Genomic DNA, 20,122 nt, shown 5'->3' with positions numbered 1-20,122 from the left:
AAAAATACACAACCAACCCCAAAAAAAAGGCTTTTGGTGAAACATTTAAAAAAGTTTTGCATCGCGGTAGTTTCGCTGAAGTTTCACGTGCGCAACCTGTTGGCAGGTCTGCGAAACAGGCAGCTGGACACCGGTCCACACACCCATAAGAGCCGCAACTGTAAATACACAACCTACACTCTCGGCTTTTTCCATACCGGCCCAATTAGCGCCACTTAGCGTTTGTCATTGCATTTAGGGGTGAAGATTAGGAACACCTCTCAATTAATCTGCAATCAGCCTGTTTGTTAATTAGCTAACCTGTTCTAAGTGGCCTTCAGGGCTCTTGTGTAATTAGCTAAGCTGCTGGGAAGCAGGCCTGTGTATTGACATTGACCTAAAGCACACACACGCAAACACACACACAAACACACACACACACAATACACAAGCACATATATACTGTAACACACAGTTTTGTAGTCATCTCCAGTCATGGTCAAGAGGGACAAGAACCCCTGACTGCCAATAAATTATAGACAAGCACACCTTTTGCACTGTGTTGTAAGCACAAATGCCCACACGCAATCACACGCACACACACACACACTTCCTAACAGAATTCATCGGCAGTCGCGAGCGTGCCGCGCTCATCCGCAAATATACATATTTGCACACCGCACTGATTATTCCCCTCTTCGCTCGAAACCCGCATCCCTCAAAAGTGTTCACAGACGCGGCAGTAGGGGGAAGAGAGGAAAAAGAAAAATACATACTGTACTCCCCGATGCACGTACACTCGTTTGAACGCTTCATCCTTTTCGAGTGCAACAACAAACCCACCAAAATGAACAGCTTCTCCGTCGCCGCGTTGAAGCCCCCTTCTCTCTTTTTTTTTTTTTTTCTCGCTCACTTCAAAGCCATTTGTTTGCCCTGCTGCCTCCTGACATTGTCTGCTGTAATTAAAGGAGCACACGGAAATTTATGGTTTAATTATACAGGCCTTGTTATGCAGAGAGGACCAGGATGGGCTGATATGCTCAATAAAAATAAATAAATTCCATACGGGTTTATTGAACACACGTTTTTTTTGCATTGGAGGGTGCAATCGTTCCAGCCACTCAGGTGTGTGTGTGTGTGTGTACGTGTGTGTGTGTGTGTGTGTGTGTGTGTACGTGTGTGTTATCGTGTTCATGTGTTTGTGTGTATGCATGTGTGTGCATTTTTATTTATGCATTGCCTCGCAGGGCAGCAGCGGCAGCAGCTCAGTGCACATTGTTGAGTGGGTGAGGATGAAATTTAGAAGAAAAAAAAAAGAACATCCAGATGAATTGCAATCGATTGGTGCTGGTTCACCGTATTGATCCCCCAGCATGTTAAAGCCTGCTGTACTCCATGAAACACACTCAGTCAGTCAGTGTGGGTTCACCTCCCCCCCCCCCCCTCCACCCCTTCACCAACTAACACACAGCTTGATATGCTGTAAATGTCTCTCAGTGCATAGTGTAAAAAGCAGAGACAACAGCGCTTACAGCCCTATAGCGAGAGAGAGAAAGAGAGTGTGTGTGTGTGTGTGTGTGTGTGTGTGTGTGTGTGTGTGTTTGGGTTTTGTGCATGCACGGTAATGGAGAGTGATCTTGGCTGCGGCCCACAAGCCGCTTCTCTGAACTGATCTTTGAGTTGGGTATAAAAAGCGCTTGCTCTATAAATAAAACAGCAGCACCTTTTACACTCACGCTCTCACTCGCACACACACACACTGACTCGTTCCTCTATCCCCGTGGGGACACCCATTGCATTCCCTCGCACCCTCACTCTAACCACAACCATCACGACTAAACGCCTAAACTAAACCTTGACCTGAATGAAACAGGAAAACCCTAAAACCAGGTCTTAACCCTCAACATTTGACACCTGCCCATAGACGAACAACCAATACACCCATGTAGCCCTCGCATCAGTCCATATATCTTTATTCTCTAGAGGTCAGACAGAAGGATGTCCGTGGGACATATTGACTTATTTACATTAGAACATGACCACTCACGCGCTTAGCATTGGATACCTGTTTGACCTTTGACGCCCCCTCGCCTGTACAGAACAATCATCCAGTCAGATGAATGGCCCCGTGCATTCCTGCATTCAGCTGATGCAAGTAGAGGATCAACACATTCCTTCAAAAATGTTGCCGAAGCAGCATTGCCTGTTACAAGCACAGAAACGGAATCTGTTTAGTAAGGAAACAGCCTTCGGGAGGCCAAGAAGATTTCATTGCGTCTTCGTCTGGCCAGGATTTGTCAAGATTTGGCCCAAAGTGTTGGAGGGAGAGGCTGACAGATATTCTATCATTGCCATTCTCATTCTCGTGCCCCGCTGCTAACAAAACACACAAATAGACTGCTCCCTAGAAGACCAGGGCTGTGACTTTATGTACTGCTTCTGGCCTCCCGTATCTCGCCTCGACTGAAAGTGTTTGTGTGGAGCCACAAGTGCCGACGATCGCCGGCGGAGAGGCTGTCGGTTGACTCGCTGAAAACATGCCAATGATACCGAATTTCAACACTCTGCATCCTGTTTGCACAGCACTTATTCACATCCACACCACTTTCCACGTCGGCCCATTACGTAGCCGTGTGTCTTGAAGAACAACATGTCCCATCCGCCGGCCGTCTGCTCAGCTCAACTCAGACGAGGAGTGTTTTGAAAAGGGGCGGAGAGGAGAGGGGGGGGGGGGAGATGAATTGGTACGGCGAGCTGGAATGCTGCAGCAGTTATTTAAGGCCCTGTAGGTGCTGCCTAGGCCATATGCTCCCATTATTCCGCTTGGGAGGGGCCCATGTGGGCATGTGAGCAAGGCTGGAGAGAGGAGGAGGAGGAGGGCGGGAGAAAAAGGGAGAGAGGGTTTGATGGAGGGGAGTGAAAGGTGGAAGGTAGCTGACAAATTATTTTAAGGAGAGCCCCCCCCATCAAGCGCAAGGAGGAATTTTAAGAGCGGAATGCTGGGGAGAAGCCTGAGATGAGAAGGGAACGAATTAGTTTCTAAAGAAAATGATCGCCTTCACCTTCAATATCCGGCTCGTTCACTGTCCTCTTTGCATAATTCATCTCGTCAAATTTTGAGGTGTGACAGAGCGTAATTCACCAACTCCTGAACTTCTCCTCAGGTTGATGGCTTCTCCTAGGTTACAGCTCCTCAATCATTTTCACATCACGGCGCCGCACTCCATTAGCGCAACGCCTCCCTTTTGGATATTTGTTTTTGTCGCTCGCTGATTTTTCCGCCATTTAAATGTCCTGGAAAATGACTGGAAGATAAACTCCCCCCTCCCGTTCAGACCCCGGATCCCTAACCCTGGTTTTTTTGTCAGCAGTAAATGGGTTGAGTTTTTGAAAAATCTGCAGATAGCTTCATACTTATCTGTTAAGAAAGCAAGGCCCACATACAGCTTTGTTGTTAGCCTCATATCTCTCTCTCTTGTCCCCCCGTCCCCCCTCTCTCTCCTCTGCTCCCTATCTGTACAGTCTCATGTCAGACTGAGGCCCGTGTTCCTGATCAGGGCATTGCTCTCATGTTAGCCGCTTCACGGGAAGCACATCCCAGCATTCCCTCTGACACGCCGGCAGCAGCATTACCATAATTGGCTTTTCTACATGACGGGACAGAGGAAATAATAATGTCATTTTATTTACAGCCCTCTTGTCCCGGTCCGAGAGCCGTCGGCCCCCTCCCCCCCCCTCCTCCGTCCTCCCTCCTCCCTCCTCGCCGCCGCACTCGTTCTCCTCTCTCTGCACATTCACTGACATGCGTGCCTCCTCCTCCGCCTCCCCCTCCTCTTCTATCTCATCTCCTTCTCCGCTCTCCCCTCTGCCTGTGCAGGACGCGAGGCCCGTTCTGCCACGGCGTGTAGGTCAAGCGATGGCTTTTTGATCAGCTCCTGTCCAAAGCCATCAGGGTTGAGAGGCACGTAATGGAGAGCAGGGTGACAAACAGAATCTGGGGAAGGAATAAGACTGCCAGTTTCCTATTAGGGGCCGGCCTAAACGGCCTCTGCCCCCCCCCCCCCCCCCCCCCCCCCCCCCCCCACCACCACCACCATTCTCTCCTGCGAATCCACTCCTGCACTGCCTAAATCACATGAGTGAAGGGGCCTGTGATTGGACATTAGTGCTGCAAATGACTGCCGTGATTGCCCCCTCTTCCCAAACCCACATCAAATAAATAAAGAAATGTGTGTAAATAAATAGAAGGAGGGGTGTTGGGGAGACGGGGCCGGCGGTGGAGGTGTTTGTGAGGGGAGGCTGACTGGTTTCATCCCCTTTCTTTTCCCTCTCTCTCTCTCTCTCTCTCTCTCTCTCTCTCTCTCCCTCTCATTTCATCCCTTTCCCTCTCCGCCTTTCTTATCTGGTTTGTTTGGCTTTGACAGCGGCCAAATGGTGAAGCTCTGCGAGCCTGACAGAGAGTTTTATTGATTTAACAACCAGCAGACTCTCAGCAAAGAAAATGGAGAATGGGGGAGGACAAAAAAATGGGCGAGGGCAGAGAAAGATAGCAAAGTTTTTGAAAAGGAGTGATACGTCTCTGCTTCACAACCTGCCAGAATGCTGACACGTCCGCTGCTTGCGTTTCATTTGGTGTCATTTACAAAAATCAAGTCATGCACCGGGCCGGGCCGCGTGTGAGGGAGCGTCCTTTGGGGATGATCTGTGCCGTAAAGGGTCGATCACGTTGTCCCGTTGTGAGCCCGAGTGTGGTGCCGAGGCGCGATACGGGGCGTTCACCAAAGTCTTTTCATCAGAAAACCGTCTGTCTGTTCTGCACAATGGGACTCCTCAGCTCCGCGCCGGCCTCTGAGAATGTCTGAGAGATTGCAAAAAATGCTAAATCTGTAGTGACACGTGGCATTCAGTAAGTCGAAATAAATTAGGTGCGAATCGGAATCAAGGTTGTTTCATCGGTGCTCTGGTTTGTGCAGTCCTCCAGGAACTCTCATTTAAATCATAATAATAATATATGAAATAGATGAGAACAAAACACACACTTGAGCTCTTTTAAAGCTCTTATGTTTAATCAAATAAGGTCTGCCTACCCAAAGTATACTTGGGCGACACGAAAACCTTTGATAGCAGCTGCTTTACGGCACGATAGGTGTGTATTTCAATTCAATATGCATTATGAATTTTTAAAAGGGCTCTTGATAACATCCAAAGGGGCTACTAAAAAACCCTTGATGTGTTTTATGTTCCTTTTTAATAATGGTGTATTAACCATGTGGGTATTGGGAGATCAGTGATGCACTCGGATGCTAATTCCCGCTTCCTCGCCGCGTGTCGTCGGCGATCTGGCGTGGCTGGTGCGCGGCTTGATCACTGCCGCTTCTGACAGTGAGTCTGCAGCGCTCTCCTGGCCACGCTGCCGCCTGTCTCCTTGATGGCAGCACGTCCCCGAGCAAAAGTGACAGGCGCTTTGGCGCCCGTGCAGATGGCCCTGCTCACAGCCATCACCCACTCGGCACACCAAACCGCCAGGGACGGCGCGCCAGCCCTGCCCCTACCCGAGCCTGCCCCTCGCTGCTGGTGTGGCGCCGCATATGTGCACCCAGGGCCAGAGCATAATCTGATCACCAGTCGGAATCGCACATCTTCCCGATGCAGTGATCGAGCCGATATTGTTGATGTGTGGCTCTCTAATAATTGTGCCGTCCTCGTGCTCCAGATTTTAACATCCTGTCGGAATGGATGCGGCATCTCCAAAAAAGATGGAGGGATCATTTATTTCAGACTAATGTTGTTGCCGCGCGCTCGGCTTGTATTGTGCATTTTGTGGTTAACCAAACCGTCCAGCCGCTTGCCTGTGATTTTTTACAGATGTCTGCGTCTGCCAGTCTTTTGTCTGTGTGCTTTTGATATCGCCCTCTTTGTTGTTTCCATGACAACATGGCAGGACAGGCATTGATTGACAGGGATCGTCAAAGGGTTCCCTGGCGACCTGTTCATCGCTCGAAGCCCCTCCCTGCTGCAGTCTGTGTTTTGTCACTCACCCAGGGATATTTCTGATCTGCTGCCTCTCATTCCTGCTGTCTTTGTGTGTGTGTGTGTGTGTGTGTGTGTGTGTGTGTGCGTGTGTGTGTTTTAAGTACTGCCAACTATTGGGGTTTAGCAATTTTTTGGGCTGCAGCCGACATGAGTGACTCACATAGGTAATTCCTACTGTATGTTTGCACTGCTCGTGTGGGCTCCCGCGGAGTGGATAGCCGTTCTGCAGGATGCATTGCACATTAAATGGCTGATATGTATTGATAGCCTCCCGTTCTGGAAGCGGGTGAGCGAGGGGGAAGGCGCTGTAACAGAAGACACTCTGCAGATGTGCTGTAGAGAGTGCAGCACACAGTGCTAATCTGCTGTGTTCGGGATTTTCAGGAGTTTTAGAAACTGTCTCGGTCTCCGTCTGTCAGTGGGATTGAAGCGCAGCCAGGTTCTCCTGTAGTGCTCTCATTTCACTGAAATCCTGTCAGGCGTTAGGGGAGTATGTTGCTCATTTGGCGGAGGGTGTATCAGAGGCGCGCAGCAAACTCCGACTTATAGGCAATATTATGGTCGGCGGGTTCCGCTTTGCGCCGCGAGAGCAAACACACACGAGCCGAGCGGAGTGCATAAAGTACACTCGCCGGCGCGGGGGGGTGAGCATGCGGGCAAACACGCATTCGCAAAACAGGCACTCACCGAGGCGCACGCACGCACATCATCACACAGTCACAGTTGATGGTGCAGCTGCTCGCCCCCCCCACCCACCCCCACCCCCACCCATCTCCTCTCAGGCAGCAGTAAATGGTGCCACTGTATATATATCAGGTATTATGTCCACTTAGATTATGATATGACAGGTTAGCGTGCCGTTTGAAGCTGACAGCACATCTGTTTCATCAGGAGAGACTGATACTGGCATCTAGGACACACATCTCACCATGCAGGAAGGAGATAAAGGAAGAAGCTAGGGGGCCGTCTTTCCTGTCTCCCTGCCTCCCTCACCCTCCCTCACCCCCTCTCTCTCGCTCCTTTTCTCCCTTTTCTCTCACAGCGTTCCTCCCCGCCCACCAAACTCACCAGCTCCTGCTCACTTTTTCATTCTCCCCTACGTTTCCTTTTCATTCACTTGTTCTCCCCCTAACGACCTCCTGTCTCGCTGTCTCTCCTGCTTACTGATGCTTGTGGTGTCCTCCCTTGCACGCACACTCACACACACACACACACACACACACACACACACACACCCAGACACACACTCAGACACACAGCCACACACTGTCTAGCTGGTAAACCTGTTACATCTCAACCTTCTTTAGCTCCCTTTTCCCCACACATCTGATCATGTGTTCCCTTTTCTTCTGTCTCCTTGTTAAGCCTTGCGCATCCCATTTGGGAAGAAACTGTAGGCGATTGTTCGAATGCAAAAAACCTTTCTGTCCAGGAGTTCCTTCCTTCAACGGTCACTGTGATATTCTCAATCTAAGAACCATCGTTTTACTAGTTCCTGCCTATGAAAATGACCTTTTGCTTATTAGAAGGGGTTTAGGAAAAAGCTGTGATATATCTCCAGATTAGCTTTTTTTTTTTTCTTTTGTTTGTTTCTTCCGCTGCTCGATCAGTTACATAACCTGAACATGTGAGCAGCTGAGTTTCATGGGCTGGATGAGTGAGAGGCAGTAAAAAAAAAAGAAAGAGAAAGGGGGGAGTTGAACATGTAAGCATGCAGCTGGCTAACAAGGCCAAACAGCCAGTCATTTCCTGGGGAACATGAGGCATGTGTGGAGGAATAGGGAGTTGGGAAGGAAAAGGACAACTGTCAGAAGCTCAGTGATTTATTTTTCCCTTGGAGGCTTTTTTCACCACTGGCTTTCACAGCCACATGTGTGTGTAAAATACACACTAACTCATGCATGCATACACACACGCGCGCGCCCAAACACACACACTGGATGGGAATAAAAGCTTACATTCCCTATCACTGAGTGTTCATTCCATGTTATTTTGACAGTGGTCCTGTTAGTGTGCTGTAAATCTTTAATTTCACAGAGCTGACCTCTTTCTTTTCCCTCTCTTCTTTTCTCCTCGCTCTTCGTCTTTCTCTCTGTGCTCCAGCGTACATGCCCGAGGACGAGCTTAAGGCAGCCCCTCACGGTGAGGAAGAGCACCTGCAGGACGACGGCCTCTCCCTAGATGGCCAGGACAATGAGTTCCTGTGCAACGAGGAAGAAGAAGATGTGGAAGGAGGCCAGCCACCGAGCTACAGAGACTCTCCACTCAGCAATGGCACTAACCCCGACGCCGGATATGGGTCTCCTCTCAGCGACGCCAGCGACCGACTCACGGACTTCAAGAGCACCTCTTCCACGGACGGTCAGGAGAGGGAAGGCACAGCTTTGCCCTTCCGCCCCAATAACGGCCTCTCTTTCCAGGATAGCCTGGCACAGATGAAAGCCGTCTATGCAAACCTCATCTCAGATGCCTCTTGGTCCAGCATTACAATGGACATCATGAAATCGAAACCTGCTGCGGCGGGCAGTGTCAACAGTGCCCTCACGTCTCCGGAGCCAGCCTCCACTGCCTCTGTCTCCACAACTACAACCATAAACAAGAGTAGCGGGGTCAACATGGCTAGCAGTCACCACAATGGCAGGAGCTCCAGCACCAATGTCAACCACGCAGGCAGTGCAAGTGGCAATACCAATGGCACAGCAGCTAGCTCTGTTGGCAGCCATAGTGCAACCAGCAGCAGTGGGGGCAGCAGTGGTGTCGCTACTAATGGTACCGGTGTGACCTATGACTGGCACCAGGCAGCACTTGCCAAAACTCTTCAGCAGACACCGTACCACCTTTTACCGGAGCCCAGCCTCTTCAGCACAGTGCAGCTCTACCGACAGAACAACAAGCTGTATGGTTCTGTTTTCACTGGTGCGAGCAAGTTTCGCTGCAAAGACTGCAGCGCCGCCTATGACACTCTGGTGGGTTTGACGGTCCACATGAATGAGACGGGCCACTATCGAGATGACAACAAGGACAAAGAGGAGGATCACGGAAAGCGCTGGTCCAAACCACGGAAGCGTTCCCTGATGGAGATGGAGGGGAAGGAGGATGCTCAGAAGGTGCTGAAGTGCATGTACTGTGGCCACTCATTCGAGTCTCTGCAAGATCTCAGTGTGCATATGATCAAGACCAAGCATTACCAGAAAGTGCCTCTAAAAGAACCAGTGCCAGCCTTGGCCACTAAACTGATGCCCACTTCAGCTAAAAAACGAGCTCTCCAAGATGCTATAGTCTCCCCTTGCTCCCCAGACTCTGTCCATGCTGGTAGTGGTGGTGGCATCATATCCCTCGGGGATGTGGGCAAAGATTCAAAAGCCGTACAAAACCCCTATGTTACACCAAACAACCGCTATGGCTACCAGAATGGTGCAAGCTACACGTGGCAGTTTGAAGCTCGTAAAGCCCAGATCCTCAAATGCATGGAGTGTGGGAGCTCCCATGATACACTGCAACAGCTGACTGCCCACATGATGGTCACGGGTCACTTTTTGAAGGTCACAAATTCTGCATCCAAGAAGGGCAAACAGCTAGTTTTCGATCCAGTGGTGGAAGAGAAGTTTCAGTCTATCCCATTGCCACCAACCACCACCAGACTTCCAGTTCCCACTAGTGTTAAGTCACAACCGGTGTCCCCGGCTCTCTCCTCAGGCTCAGATGAAAAGAGGGAAGTACATGGTGAGGAGGAAAAGATTGATGGTGGTGAACCATTTGAGAAAAAAATTAAGGAGGAGAAAGATGACTCGGGTGAAAAATCTGAGACTGATGCCACATCATATAAATATCTCAGAGAAGAAGATCTTGAGGAGGCGCCTAAAGGGGGTTTAGATATTCTTAAATCCCTTGAGAACACAGTATCCAGTGCCATCAGCAAGGCCCAGACAGGCACACCCACATGGGGTGGCTACCCAAGCATTCATGCCGCCTACCAGCTGCACGGTGCGCTGAAAAGCTCTGCTACTGTTCTGCCCCCAACCATCCAGAGTGTCCAGATGCAGCCAATGTTTAATAGTGGGCTACGCAGCCTGGGGAGTGACCCCAACTCAGTCATCCACTCGCCTCGGAGCCCTTCCTCCCCTACCCCCCTCAGGAGCAATGTCACTGCCATGGAGGAGCTTGTAGAGAAAGTGACAGGGAAAGCTGCCACTGTGAAGAAAGAAAAGGAGGAGAAGATGGTGAGCCTGGAAAGATGCCGGCCCCCATCGTTAGTAAAATCCCCCTCTCCTGCACTGAGAGAGCAAAGAGAGCAATTAACATCTCCAAATGACCTTTCTGTGGGTAAACCGTCTGGTATGCGAAGTAGCAGCCCAGGCAGTGTAGACTCAGAGCTCATCTGCAAGAAGGAGCCCAAAGAGAGCCTAGTGGATGGCCACAACCACCATTCGAAGAACGGATCTGAGGCGTGTCAGTCCCCTGTAACTAATGGCAACAGTCTTGGCATCATCACAGATCACTCGCCAGAAATTCCTTTCATCAACCCTCTCAGCGCACTTCAGTCAATCATGAACACACACCTGGGTAAGGCCTCCAAAACAGTAAACCCAGCTGCAGATCCACTGTCGATGCTTTACAAGATCAGCAACAGCATGATGGATAAGCCAGCTTTCAACCCCACTCCTCAGGGCAAGCCAGCTGAGCCCATCAACCACTATCAGTTGTATGAAAATAGTGACCAGCCCATAGACCTGAGTAAAAATAAGTCATCCACGAACAGCAACAGTAACAATAATAATAGTAGCAGTGTGCTCTTGACCAACAATAGCGTAAACGGTAACAAACCCCTCATTTCCCTCCCTGACTCAGTCTCCTCGCCTCTCAGAGAGAACGCTCTGATGGACATCTCTGATATGGTGAAGAACCTCACTGGCCGACTAACGCCCAAATCTTCAACTCCCTCCTCCATCTCGGAGAAGTCGGATGCCGACGGCAGTGCTTTTGAAGACGCCCTAGAGGACCTCTCTCCAGTGCAGAAGAGGAAAGGAAGGCAGTCCAACTGGAACCCTCAGCACCTCCTCATCCTCCAGGCACAGTTCGTCTCCAGCCTGAGGGAGACCCCAGAGGGCCGCTTTGCCATGACTGACCTGGGCCCTCAGGAAAGGGTCCACATCTGTAAGTTCACAGGCCTCTCCATGACCACCATATCCCACTGGCTGGCTAACGTCAAGTACCAGCTGAGACGAACTGGGGGCACCAAGTTTCTCAAGAACATGGACTCGTGCCAGCCCGTGTTCCTCTGTGGTGACTGTGCATCCCAGTTCAGGACTCCCTCCTCCTACATCGGCCACCTGGAGTCTCACCTGGGCTTCAGCTTGAAGGACCTGTCCAAACTGTCAGCTGAGCACCTACGGGAGCAGCAGGCTGCCTCAAAGGTGATCACAGACAAAATGACATTCGGCACCCTGTCAGCCTTGACCACGCCGGAGGACGACACAGGCTCTGTGTACCAGTGCAGACTTTGCAATCGGACATTCGTCAGCAAACACGCAGTCAAACTGCACCTCAGCAAGACCCACGGCAAGTCTCCAGAGGACCACCTGGTGTTTGTCACTGCTCTGGAGAAACTGGAGAAGCTAGACAAGATGGAGAAGGTTTAAGCGAGGTCTCATGCTGACGGTAGAGACTGACAGCTGTGTAACTGACTAGAATTTCATTGCACTAAAATGACATTGTTCACAGTTACTGCACTGGGCCGAACTGAGCCGCCAGAAAAAAAAAATCAGTCTTATTGTTTTTTGTTGTGATAACTGCCTGACTGGACCATGTCTTTTCATGTTGATTTCTTTGTTTTGCCAAGCTTTTTTTTTTTTTTTTACACTTATTTTGTAATATATTTATATGCTATTTGTCTGATCTGTGCATGTATTTTAGTGAATCAAGGTTAAACACAAGATTTTAATCTTTTCATGGCAAAAATACAACTACTGCTTCAATGGTAAAAGTGGTGAGTGGAGAGAATTGGTGGAAGAGGAAACTGTATAATACTTGATATGAAGAAGTTGAAAATTTAATGTATACACCAAAAGAATGAAAGAATACCCTGGAAGACTGAAGTAGCACCTTAGATGGTTGAATTTTGAATTTGTAAAGAGAACATGTTTTGAAATATCTTGCATTTGTCAGAATCTGATTGATTTTAAAAGATCAAGGGTTATCATTTCCCCCCCTCTCCCGTTTTTTTTCGTTCCTGTCACTGCAGTGTTTTTGATGATCAACGGCCTGCTCATAATTCTGTCAGTGTATTAGAAAAAAAAGATCACGTGAACATTTGGAAAAACTGAAATGCTGCTTTTGGTTACGAGTCAATCAGTGAAAATGAATGGCCGTCGGTATGCAAGTTTGCTCAAAAAAACTTTTCCTTGTTGTGAAATATCACCTTATAGCAATTTTCCAGTTGTATGGTTTGTTACAACTTTCTCTTTCTAAATTGTGTCGCTTTATTCAACTGAAAAGAGAAAAGTCTGTTACATGTAAATGATTAGCAGTGAAATGTCAGTACTCCATAAGACATATCTTACCATTTGAAACAGCTCGACATTCTTTGTATCTTAAGGTGTGTGCATTCTCTAACTTTTATATTGTCATTTTATATACAAAAATGATTAAAAAAATAAAAACAGATGGTGTATATAGATATATGCTGTAGAGCTACAAATGTCCTTTTCTAAAGAAAATACGAATTTAGCTTCTTTGGCTTGGTTTACAGAAATGATTTTAATTATACTTGCATCCAGATTTGATGCATGAAACGGTGTGGAAAATAAATAAGCGATGCACAATGACTATACATTTCAATGTTTTATCGACAATATTGTAAAAAAAATCCAAAAAAACTTTTTAGCACCAATTAGTTTGTTTCATTTCTTTCTCAATTGTAAAATAAACCCCAAAGCAGTTGTTAACAGTCGTACATTTGTGGTCGTGTGTTTATTTGCCATGGTGGTGCATCAGATTCAACGTGTATGAAACTTAAAGCAATCAAACACATATCAAATCCTACCTAAGCGTGATAGGATCCCTTTTTCTTTTGCTTTTGCCTTATTAAACGTTGCAGAAGTGAGATTGAAGCATTTCTCGTCTCACTATTTTTACATGTTTCGCAACAGACCTGCTTTTATGTCTGCTCAAATTTTTAAGAGAAGAAGCAGTAGTCACTGGTGTCATACTCGTAACTGATGACTGAGCCACATCATACTGCCGATGATTATAATGATGAAGATGACGGGGATGATAAGCCCGTAAGGGTGTCTATTGTGCTGCGAGAAACCCATGCTAGGCTTGTGACTGGCCTTCGGAGGGCCAGTTCTGAAAGAATCAGTGTTGTAGGGTATTAATGATGGCAGTGTACTTTTGCCTGTCTTCTGGGAACAAAATCAGATGGGTGTCTGTTCTGCTTGATATAGCCTCCTGACTGGCCACACTGAACCCACCAATAATTTACACAACCAGCTCAGATGAAACACGAGCAGCAAGCCGTCCTCGTCTCTGATCCATGCAGGCCTGCTATCAAGAAAAATACACCGCATGTCTTTTCATAAAAAAAGGTCAGATTTTTGTGATAGGGATATTGATAAATAAGGGGAATCGCTTGGTACTGTGCAGGCTACATCCAAAACCAGAATTGTAACTTTTTAAGATTTTGACTTGCCATCTCATTCATCAGAGGCTAAAACGTGTGTACAGTAAATGGCATCCTTTTTTAACATAACGATCCATATCTTAGCAAGTTTGTTCAAATAGAAAAGGGGGAAAAAAATCTGGATGGAAGTGTTACGACAGCATTGTCACTGTGAACATGTTTACAGGCTCTGATATCCGTAGCCAGCGTCTGATAGTGTAAACTCAGTCAAATCTGATCGGTCTGTTGTGGAAAACCCTCGCTGTTTCCCTTTCTGCTTCATTGACTTTGTTTCCATCTCCTCCGATAAATGTTTGCATAGTCGCCTGCAGAGCATGACGGAGGAGTTCTGCACCTTTCTGACAAATCAACAGCTTCTTAATCGGCAGAGTCGAGCTGTTGTCGTTGCTCTTTGGCTGCGGCTTTTTCTCTCTTCCGTTTTGTGGTCTGTTGCATTTTTCTCATGTTCCACGTCTGATTCAATTCAATGTACACCGCAGACTTCAACGTTAAGCTGAGGCAAGAGCTGGATGTGTTTCATTATGTGAAGTGACCTCCGGACGACCCAGGCCAAAGGTAAGCAGCCAGTTGTGTGGGGGGGGGGGGTTTCTCCCTCGGGGCAGCCCCGCAGGTAATGCGTCTGCGTCAGGAATTTGATCTCTCATCTCGCCCCCATGTCTCGAGCCTTCTGATTGAGCACTTACAGAACGAGCCTTTGTATGGACGAAGCCATGCTGCAGTGTTATGACTTTCCTTCCCTCACACTCACTACATGTCTCGTGTCGGCTGAGTCAGTCGCACACACACATTCGCTCCTCCAGCTATATTAGCGCGAGTGTCTTTGTGCAATTACACACCTCCTCGATCCGGCTGCACCTCGCTGTGTTGATACACGGATTCGGTGACAAAGGAAACACCGGCGGAGGGCAGATTAACCCAGCTGAAGATGCAGCTTCCTCGGAAAGGGGGCTGCTGGAGTTGGGTTATAAAACAAACATGGCAGATAAACAAGCAACATTTGGAGGAGATAGTGTTCCCCGCGCGGCAGAAATAAAAAAACACCTTGTAGGTTTAATACCCCACAGCTAAACCTGTAATTTTGCTGTGCCGTCAGATAGCTGCTCAGCCGATGGAGACTCTCTCCTGCTTTGTTAGAGATCAGTGCACTGTTTCCTGTGCGTATTCTATGTAAATTACATGCGATAATCGCCACGCACGGCACAATGCGGGTTTCCCGTGGAGCAAACGGAAACCGAGGATAGATAAACGCAGGCCGGGCCGATTTGCATAGCCTTTGTGTTTTGGGCGCTGCTGAACGTGAGCCCCGAGGATTGGTAGGGATTTCCTCGAGGTTTTGTATAAGTAAATGCCTGCTTCCTCTCAGGGCTGGGACCATTATGTACAGCAGACAGGGGTGGGTGTAGACAGAGGGCACAAATGGAATCAAAAAAATTACCTGGGCTGGTGGGAACACGGGGAGGGAGTATTAACCTCCACAACTGGTCTCTGCCTCTCCCAGATAGAACGCGGACATGTTGGTGTGTGCAAATGGAAGGTGGACTCCACCTCACGTTGATTCTGTACATTGTGTGCCACTTATATTCGGGTCATCCGTCAGACACGGTAGACATGATGGAGAGGTCTCCGGTTTGGAGTCCCACACAAGTGAAGCTAAAACAGGGAGGGCATGTTGATCCCAGTGCTTGTGATGTTTGATCTTTTCTCAGGGGGGTTGCCTCTCAAGATTCAAAGTGTCTTATTACCTCAAATGTACTGTATGTGTGCTTGGCGGAAACGCAAGCTCACACCTGTGGTTTTTTCCCCGGCAAGTCTTTTGTTCGGGTTCACGTTTGCGGTTGTTGCTCCTGGCCGGCGTGTGATAGCGGCACGGCGATCATTGTCAGCCACGAAACAAAGACGGAGCTCCCGCTGAGGATCCTGGCGTGCATCCGCCGTCTATAAAACCTCCAAGTTCGCACACGACTCCGACGTATGGTTTAATACCCCTCCAAAATACTTCAAAACAAACAAACAATGTTTGACGGAGAATCAACAGACAAAGCGACAGCGAGGGAGTGCCTTTGCTCTGGATCAGAAACTTAAGTCGGAGGAATCTGTTTGGATGCTGATAAAACATGTCATTGTGGAAATTGCACTCAGGAAGTTATCAGTGTTCATGCTTTGCAGAAGATACCTGCCTCGCTCTATTTTTATGATGATTTTAGTCAGTTTGTGGAGTTGATTCAATAACGCTTCTCAGCTTCATACTGTAAAATGTGTAGGATCTGTGACAGTTCTGTTCCATCCTCCACAAGCACTAACAAAAAAGTGTTTTTGTGGTTTATGGTTTTAAGAAAACCATAAATCTTAATCCATCATCATCTGACTTCACTGAGAACACAAACATTTTAGTTTGACGCGGCGCAATCAAAGACTCTAAAACTAAGTGGATATTGTCGTAATTGTGTTTTTTATGAATTTTTTGTGTTATCAAAGCAAAAACTATGTTTGGTAACCAACACTAAATCATGTCCTGATACAGAAAAAAATTACACCCATATGTGTGTGTGTGTGTGTTTAAAAAAAATATATTACGAGTACTTTTATACGGCTTCGAATCCAGCCCTCCAATTGCTACTGTATACCTAAAATTAGCGATACAGGTAATTTGATGTGTTTTATTACAGTCAGCATACATTTTTTTCAACCAAAAAGCATTCTGATATTTTAACATTATCAACCATCGTTTGAATATTATTGATCCAGATACAATCAAGAAGCTGAAAGGTTGCTCAAGGTTAAAAAATACTTATTTGAGTCATAAGCACAGTCTTTCAGTTCCCGCAGTGTGATACCCGTGCCACTGTAACAAGAGCACAGGACTCCAGCTGGTGCCGGTAGCAGTGTATTTGTATTTCTGTGATGGACATACTGCAGTCTTTCATCAAGGTGGGTTTATTTTACGGTGGGAGTGCTGATGTGACAGCGTTGTCTTTGGAGAATGACAGTGTTTGACAGCGGCGGGCTAACGGATGTAGGAGATCATCTCAGTCTGCCAAGCCTTTAGTTATGATGTGATGGTGGATGAGAACTGCAGGTGTGTGTCGCCAGGCCCTTCATCCATCACAAGCCCGGACAAAACACGAAGCATAGAGGGAATGAAATGTTTCCTCCATCTTGGTGGATGAAGGATGTGGTTTTTCGGAAACAAGATACAATACTTATTCATTCTGTTATTACTCTGTATTTTTTTCTCCTTGTTTTTTTTGCGGGGGGTGGGGGGGGGGGGGGGGGGGAGGGGGGGATGGGGACTGGGCCTTGTTTTCTATTTTTATTTCTCAGTGTCTTTGTTGTTCTTTTAAATGAACATTATAAACCATGCACCTCTCTGAGACACACACATGCACCATATCTTTTACATGTTTTTCTGTGCACACCTTCTCTGTGTAGCGGCTAATCTATCTCTATTTGCCTGATCACCTGGGGACATGTCTATAGCTACCATAATAATTCATATATGAAAGATTAATGACAAATTTTCCATTATCCAGGATGTATATGTATGATTTAGTCATTGACCTCTCAGGAGGGTTTTTTTTGAATATGAGATGTACCATGTCCCTGTCATCTCCTATTTCAAATCAAAGAGGTCAACACAGAAAATATCTCAAAACCAATTTGTGTTTCAAAAAGACCCGTGAGAAATGGTGTCTTGTGTTGTGTTTGATATGCACAAAGACACTTATCCCTTATCTATCTTTTCAGGGGGAAAGAGAGAGAGAGATAGAGGGTGAAGTGCTCCAGGAATCAGTGCTGCCTCCATGAGATATGATGCTGCTTGATTTTGATCATTGACATTTGCTTTTTCATGCATCCCGAAAAACAAGGCCTCCCTTCCATTAAGGAATTATTCAAATGACCTTCAACAGTGCATGTTTTCCTACAGTTTTGTTGTGGGAATATGAGAACACATACTGACATCTCAATTACTTATGCAAGGCTCAGAGTAGGCCCAGTGGATGCAATCACCGTGTGTGCAGTCTTCAGTCACTCCGAATCACAGAGGCTCCCGGACAGACACACATAATTCAGACAAATCAGACAGGATTTGCATACAAAGACAAAAAAAAAAAAGTGGGCTTAAATAAAAAATGCACCATCTTGTGCGGGGAGAGAAGGTAGAGGAGGGGGAGTGCAGAAAATTGTTTTAAAAAGGTCTTACATGTCATATTGTGTATATGTAGAAGGTTTAGACCGATATATAGTGCGGATACTGGCCTCTGGCATTTGGTCGTGATTTACCTCTGACAAAAAAGACATATTGATTCAAAAATCGTATTGCACAACCTCTATTATTTACATCCTTGATAAACATCTTGTTATTATTCCCTGTTTAACGTTTGGGAGGAAAAAAATATTTTTTTTAAAAACTAAATATTCATGAAGGAAATGTACAGATATTAAAGATATCGAGTGACATTTAATGATTTTTACAAAAATCCTTACAGGTCACTCTCCTCTATCTAAAGGCCTTCAACCATCAGCCACCAACGTTTCATACTGGACCGGACACCGTTGTCCATCTTTATCCCCTTATAACCTGAGTTGGTTTTTTTTTCTTCTTCTTTTTGCTTCCGCCCTTCTGGAGGTGACACACTGTCTCATCGTCGTGTGATGGGTGGGGGGGCGGTAGAGGAGTGGGTAAAGGGGTAGATGAGTTGGGGTGGTTGAGGGCAGGGGGAAGAGGTGGGGTGGGGTGCATGGGAGGCTAACCCCGGCATCACGTCATTAGCGTTGCGCGGCGGAGATGCAGGGGCACCCTGACACATGTCACGGACAGGCAGCCGAGAGCCCACGTATGAAGCTGACACGCTGCGCATAATTTATCCCGTGACACGATCTGCATGCCGAGTTGTTGATCTGTTGTGTTTGGTTTGGACATGGGCGCTCTGGCAGGGAAGACAGAAAGAGGAGGGGGGTTATTATGCAGGTGGGGGTAGGCAGGAAGAGGAGAGTGAGGGCGAAGAGGTGGCAGGGTGTGTATGTTTGTGCGTGTGTGTGAGGGGCGGAAGGCGGCATCTTAGTGTAGCACACACTGAAGGGGCGACACATTTGTCATGTCCACTGAGAAGCAACATATACATAAACAAGTGCACTCAAATTCACTAATGCACACACGCACACACGCAGGCACGCACACACACACACACACACACACACACAGACATGCACACATAAGCTTGTTTCAGGCTATGGTGATGTGCATGTTGAGTCACAGTGAAATCACAGGCGTCTCGTTCTTTAAGACGTCTGTTCATGAGTGAAAATGACTTATATTGTTGAAATGACCCTCCGTCATTCCACTGGATGAGAATGTTTCCCAAGTGTCAGCTGCAGCCTGGTCTCAAAGCACCGCTGACACTACATTTCATCACCTGCACATAATGTTTCCTTCAGTGACTCAAGGATGAATATGTAGATGTGTGTGTGTGTGAGTGTGTACTTGTACCTTTTTTCTAATTCAGTAAATATTTAGAAACAAAAAAATATTAACACAATGTACCTTGCATTGAATATGGCTAGATTTTAGAAAGGTCTAACTGGAATCTGGAGTTCTATGAAAGTGCATATATGTTTTGCTTTACAAATCAGTCTATCAGTATATATCAGTAAATTTACTTTTATTTCTGAATTGCTACATGTGTGTGTCTTCGAGGAGCGCTCGTCCACCATCGGCTCCTCCTGCCCCCCCTCCTTCCCCGGCTCGTTTACATGAATTATGCATAATGACCAGTCTTGTTAGAGGAGCCCCTCCCTCATCACGCGCCTAATCCCTGCCGTTGCCGCGGTAACCAGATTAGACATGACCACGAGGTACCGTGTGGGCCCTCGGGGCCTGTTTCCGGACAGGCCTCATCCGCAGCAGGCATGAATGAGGATCCAGAGGTCCTATAGGCCTGTAGGTCACCTGTCCACTGATATTACTGTGTGGATGCTGGTGCTTGATGGGAAATATTAATTTCGGTTCGACTCAGTGTGTTGCCAGGAACCCTAAGGGCTATTCAGGATAACGGCAAGGGTAAAGACTGAAACAAGGAAAATGTTCTGCAAGAATCAAAATGTGTTGTTATGTTATGGATGTCTTGAGCTTAACATATCCTGTCCTGCATCTTGTATGACACAAATGATGCCCCCCCCCCCATCTTATCCATCAAGAAGGTAAAGTAACAACTTTGATCAGGGTTAACGTTAACTATTAAATAATGTAATTTCATGTTAATCAAGAAGGTCAGTCATTAGTTGGGAGTCAGTTGAAAGGGGTGGACCAGTTTCTCTTTGTCTCCCTGTTAGAGATGCAGTTCTCTGCATGTCCAAACTGAAAAACGTTGTCATGTGTCAGCTCTACACCTGAACAACATTCATCTGCAGCATGGAGGCGAGCTGCAGCCA

General features: G+C 47.2%; 1 protein-coding gene across 2 annotated transcripts in view; it reads left to right on the top strand.

Moving 5' to 3' along the window:
- Positions 1-12,961, top strand: part of LOC118296301 (teashirt homolog 1) — a 37,224-nt gene extending 24,263 nt beyond the window's left edge. For both annotated transcript variants that reach the window (XM_035621814.2, XM_035621804.2), the window contains exon 3: positions 8,116-12,961. In XM_035621814.2, the coding sequence (XP_035477707.1) occupies positions 8,116-11,651 (3,536 nt within the window). In that variant the 3' untranslated portion in view covers positions 11,652-12,961. The remainder of the gene's footprint in view (positions 1-8,115) is intronic.
- Positions 12,962-20,122: the final 7,161 nt, after the last annotated feature.

Source organism: Scophthalmus maximus, chromosome 1, assembly GCF_022379125.1.
Source record: "Scophthalmus maximus strain ysfricsl-2021 chromosome 1, ASM2237912v1, whole genome shotgun sequence".
Taxonomy (NCBI): Eukaryota; Metazoa; Chordata; class Actinopteri; order Pleuronectiformes; family Scophthalmidae; genus Scophthalmus; species Scophthalmus maximus.
Note: the sequence above shows the minus strand (reverse complement) of the source record. Positions and strands in the feature narration are given on the sequence as shown.